Source organism: Gavia stellata, chromosome Z, assembly GCF_030936135.1.
Source record: "Gavia stellata isolate bGavSte3 chromosome Z, bGavSte3.hap2, whole genome shotgun sequence".
NCBI classification, from domain to species: domain Eukaryota; kingdom Metazoa; phylum Chordata; class Aves; order Gaviiformes; family Gaviidae; genus Gavia; species Gavia stellata.
The window spans coordinates 20,212,849-20,218,301 of NC_082637.1; the positions used below are offsets into that span (position 1 = coordinate 20,212,849).

The 5,453-nt window shown below is 39.4% G+C and overlaps 1 protein-coding gene across 1 annotated transcript; it reads left to right on the top strand.

Moving 5' to 3' along the window:
- Window positions 1–554: 554 nt before the first annotated feature.
- On the top strand, window positions 555–5,203 carry LOC104258207 (granzyme A). The gene is made up of 5 exons (XM_009813206.2): window positions 555–639; window positions 1,362–1,509; window positions 3,159–3,297; window positions 3,990–4,262; window positions 5,045–5,203. The coding sequence occupies exons 1-5, from the start codon at window positions 579–581 to the stop codon at window positions 5,201–5,203; spliced, it is 780 nt and encodes a 259-aa protein (XP_009811508.1). The 5' UTR covers window positions 555–578.
- The last annotated feature ends 250 nt before the right edge of the window (window positions 5,204–5,453 follow it).

The window sequence follows — 5,453 nt, forward strand, 5'->3', positions numbered from 1 at the left end:
ACTTTGGCATTATACCCTTAGCTCTAGACCACTAAACCACACTCAGTGCTATATGCATGCTCATCCAGTGCAAAGCTAATGAGGTAGGATCAGATACAGAAAGGAGCAAACATTAGATTCCTTGGCCCTGAGGGGCTCCTGAACAGCATAGATAACTCTCTAACGGGGACTGGGCTGGGATTTATCTCTGACCTCGAGGCCACCTGAGGTGTCTAGAATGAAATTATATGTCTTCATGCGGGCAACTGAATCAAGCCTAAATTTATGTGGGCTGAGTCCCACTGTGTAGCTGGACGTGTAGTGGCTCGCACAGTTTCACCCCAGTACTCATATATTAGCTGTTTGCAAATGCTGCGGAAAGAACATGAAGGGGGGGCAGATCCTGTCTTCACACCACAGCAGATGATGCAATTTCTCACTAACACCTCTGCTGTAAGCTACATTGTTGGGGAGGTTTTTTGCCTTTACCACGGTTACAAATGTCAAATATCCTTAAGAGGAAGAACAAAACCCACATCCTTTTCGTTTAGAGATACATATATTAAACAGTGAATAGGGGGGAACACCAGATCGAAATAATGGGAGCTTTCCTCACTTTGTCCACCTCTGCTGCTGTCATTCTGCTGGTAATTCATGGAGGTAAGTGCCCAATTCAATCCTTTTGAAGGTAAATGCTGACGTACAGTTCCAATTAAGCCAACATGTATTAATGTAAAGGAAGCAGTCACAATTATTATTTGAGCTCTTATTATTAGCTCTTTTCCACTGTCTGCATGTGTTTGATCTTTCGTACAAAAAAAATAGTTTCTGAATGGGTAGTATTAATTAAAGCTGCACAGAGGACAGGCTACTTGGAGGAGTTCTGAGGAGTTAACATAACGATTATCTGACCTTTTTCTCTGGAGGTATACACATACATTAATCTCTTGATTTTCTGTTTTTCTGAAAAACAGGTTCTTGTAATGTGACTTACACTATATATAGCCCAGTTTCCAGGTGTCCACATAAGTCATAATTTATCAGGTGGCAGATGTGAGGTTGTTACTCACAATGAAAGCTAAGAAATTAACCATAGCAGCGAACTTCAAGGAAAGAAATCTGTGCAAAAGCAAGAATACTTTGGTGTTTTTCTTGTCAAAGCTCACCCCACTGATTTAATTTTGGTTCCACTGAAGCACACAGAAGTAGTACCACCAAGCAATTTTAAAAGTCTACCCTGAAGATGAGCATTGTGACATATGTACATACTTGTGTGTCTGTATACTTTGTAATTACATTAACTATTTTTTCTAAGAGACTTTGAGTTTCTTACAGTATTTGTTAGCCCAACTGTGTGTATTGTGGCTTATTTTTATTTTTAGGTTTGTGTGTGGATATCATTGGAGGAAATGAAGTAGCACCACACTCGAGACCATTTATGGCCCTAATCTATGGAGCAAATAGAAAATTTATTTGTGGAGGAGCTTTGATCAAGGAAAACTGGGTGTTAACAGCTGCCCACTGTGACGTGTAAGTTCTTACTGTGATTCAGAGATTGTCCTTAGTGAGTATCTGGTGTCTCTGTTCAAGAAAGAAAGTTAATATCCCTGGTGGTTTTGTGCATTTGGCATGACCATGATCATGTTCTGATTACTGTGCTTTATAATTTGTATTGACAAATGTGCTTCAGTAAGTAAAAAATAAAATAACAAGGTATACTGATTTTCACTGTTTCTGAAGAGGTATTTTACAAGCTTCTAGGTGTATGCAAGCACAGAATAGCAGCACTGAAGTACTGAATTTGGGGGAAAGGTTTATCCCTGTTTTGTCAGCTAATCAGTGCACAAGGCCAGAGGACTGACCAGTCTAAACAGCTGCTCAGAAAACAGAAATAAATGCTTGCCATTTTATGGCAGATATGCAGTCCACCACAGAAAGAGACAGCATGCAGTTATACAGGAGCAAAAATCCTCCAGATAGATGGGTGACAGGAGACTCTGAGAGATCTCTGCTCTACTGGATATGTTGGCTTGTCAGCCAACCTTTCTTCTTCCTGTCTGACTCAAGATCCAAATGGCTACTTGGCCTCGCGGAGTCACTCAGCTAGGCAAGATGTGAGGTTTAAATGACACGTCTCACCCCTTGCCTTTGTTGGGAGGACTGGAGCTGCCGCTGAGCCAGACCTCACACAGACTCTGTCAACGGCCTGCCCAGGACCAGTAAATCACTAGACTCTGCAGACATGAGAGAAATGTATCGATCTCTCCTGTCCCCGTCCAAACAGGGAGATATATGGGACCTACTACAATGAGACCATAGAGCCCAAAAGCTGTTGTATGAACATAAGGTAAAGAGTGTTTCCAAATGAGATTGCATTTAAGAGAAAATACAATAATTAACCTAATGATGCTCAGTCAACAGTCATACTACTCTTAATAGCTGAAGCAAAGGAGCAATCACCTGCTCAGGGTTGTGTTTGCTGCAGTAAGATGCAAGCCTACACATCTGCTTAAAGAATATTCTCCCATTCATCTGTAAGGTACATTGTTCTCCCACAAACAGCTATACCCATGGTCTGATATAAAGGCCTGCTTGGACTGCTTGACCAAGGATTGCTAGGTTCCTGGTTTCTGTACCAGAGAACCCCAGCAGGAACAACTCTGTCACCACTTCAGTATCTAGTAAGTATATGAAGTTGCAGAACAAGTTAGAGAAAGGGAATGAGCAATGTCTCACATGGACTCAGAAAATGGTGTTGAAATGGTGTTAGAGCAATGCAATGGTACAATTCAGTCCAGTCGTGATGATCTCTGAACTAACAGTGCTGTGAGCTGTTCTCCTCAATTTTCAGCACAAACTGCAGAGAGCACAGTTGCTGAGACCACTACCAACAGCAAAGCTGATGCAACCACCCCTCATTCAGTTCCCAAAGGGAGTTCAGAGTCAAGTATCTGAACGCTGTCTATGCTCCTGCAAGCTGAAAATAGGATAGCATGAATTTTGATTCACTAAGTCAATTTTTTTTAACTACTTGTAAAAACAGGGCAATTTTTTATATTTTTCTAAATTACTGTTGCTTTTAAGGCATGAGAAAAGAGACTGTAGCACCACATTTAACAGCAAAGAATTATGGAGTTACAGGAAGTGAATCCCACTAACCATGTTGTCTCTCTTCTCAGGGAAGAAGGCAAAGTTATTCTTGGAGCTCATTCACAGAAAGCAGAAGAAAGCGAAAAACAGTTTTTTCAGATTGCAAAACAAATTCGCTACCCATGGTATTGTTCCAATTCTAAGGAAAACGACATTATGCTGCTGCAGGTATAGACTTACACGTCACCTATGGAATATGCTTCTCCTACATTGTACCAGTTTCTTCCTTCTTGTGAGGGAGATGAGCCAAGGGAGTTTCTGGTGACTTTTCTTCTGGGGTGATATAGTCTGGTCTGCTAATCCAGCAGACTGGGGAACTGGAGATGCACTGGGAACTAAGGCAATCAGCAATTCCTGTAATGCATGCCAATGCTAGAAGTAGAAAAATTCTGGAACTTGACCAAGATATTTCAATTTCTGGCTTTTCAGTGAAAGAATAAAGATTGTTCACAGAAAGAAGCTTATTTCACACATAGAAACAATTCAGTTAAAAACCCTAATGTTCTGTCTGAAAAACAGCTCTAACTAAAAATTTCTGACTTCTCTGATTCTCAATTTTGCCAGCTTCAGTGATTACTGTTATTTTGTCCTCCCAATGGTCTGAGAGCCAGAGAGGTAAATTAGGGTATTGTTTAGAGCTAATATTTCATCAGAAGCTAAATGGATTTTCATGAGACAAAGAATACACATTTTCCTTATTCTTACATTGATTACATAAATCCTGTCACAAAGAACAGAGGAATCTCAAAAAGGGGTTGCAGTAATCCCCCATTACCATAACGGAAAAGATGAAACAGTTAACATGCAAGGACCTCTGTTAGACTCTGCCACATCGTAACTATTTTCCATATCCTCTACAGCTTGACAAAAGAGCAAGACTTGATAAAGCTGTGCAGCTCATTCCCCTGCCTACCTCAGATGATGATCCCAAACCAGGAACAACTTGCACAGTAGCAGGATGGGGACAAACTAAAAATCATGTGAGACAGCATTCTGATACCCTGAGGGAGGTCAATATCACGGTCTTCAGTAGGCAAATCTGCAATGACAAGAATCATTATAAAAACAACCCTGTTATAACAGACAACATGATATGTGCAGGGGCTAAGAATGGAGGAAAGGACTCATGTTCTGTAAGTATATTTACTGTCTATATGCACATAGGTTATATTAAAAATAAAATACAAAGTACTAACTTTTACACATTTATAATTTCTGCCTCTCTTCAGTTCAATGAAGAATTTTATTAAAAATGAGTGAATTTACCAAGGCTTGTTCTTCTAAGCGTTAAAATCAAAACTTCTGATTGATAAATTCACCTTCACAGACTTTGGATATTGTGGTTTTATCCAGTCATGGCAGATAGCTATTATCTTCTTTAATAAAATTATTTTAATAGGAAAATCTCCACAAAATATCTTATGAGCCCATTCTCAAGCAGCTCAACCTCAGTGGAACAACTTCTCTGATGTCTGAGGGCTTTGAAACAGGTCTTGCTAATAAAAAGATTTTGACTGCGCCCCAAGTCAAATGAACAACTGTATAAGAACTACCACATTTTAAAAGATTTAAATATTGAATTAGCGAAGTTACAAAAAAGATTGAAATTTCTAGAGACTTTCTGCTTTTCAAGAAGAAAGTTTCTAGCTTCTCTTTTCATATTCAAAAAGACTAACTATTCCTTAGCACTGAGCTAGATTCATTCTCCATTACTTACACTTGAAAGATTAGATTGAAGTCTTTTTTTTCTTTTTTGCTAGTGAAAATCTTACCTTCCAAGGAAGAAAAAAAAAGGAATCCACAGTAGCACTGTCTACATTTGTATTTCCTCCATGCAACTGGTGCAAATTTTATTTAAAGGAAGCATTCTTTAGCTTCTGTAAATTTGAATGACAATTTTTTTCCCTTTTTCCAGGGGGATTCTGGCGGACCTTTAAGATGCAATAATGTGATGAGAGGCATCACTGCTTTTGGGAAGCCAAACAAGTGTGGTACTGTTGATGGCCCTGGTGTCTACACTCGACTCACAAAGAGATACCTGCAGTGGATAAGGAAAACCATAGGAGGAGCCTAACAGGTTGGGTTTTGACCAAGTGATTTCCTACTTTGTACTTGTGTAACCATATCTAGTTTTGAAATACGCTTTTAAAAATAGCTTCATTATACTGGTAAAAGAGGTATTCCCACATGGAATTTTAGCAGCCTGATGTCGTTATAGATGAAAATACATATGTGTGTTTTCAGGTCAGATGTAATCTTAACAGGGCCAGAATATAGTGCTCTGCTACAACAGCATTTGTAGCTTACACTGTCAGCCATGGAGT

Excerpts from the sequence above, each read along its gene's own strand:
- LOC104258207 (XM_009813206.2), top strand. The coding sequence starts at position 579 with ATGGGAGCTTTCCTCACTTTGTCCACCTCTGCTGCTGTCATTCTGCTG. Across the intron at positions 3,298-3,989 it reads ACGACATTATGCTGCTGCAG|CTTGACAAAAGAGCAAGACT; the intron begins GTATAGACTTAC and ends TATCCTCTACAG. Across the intron at positions 4,263-5,044 it reads GAGGAAAGGACTCATGTTCT|GGGGATTCTGGCGGACCTTT; the intron begins GTAAGTATATTT and ends CCCTTTTTCCAG.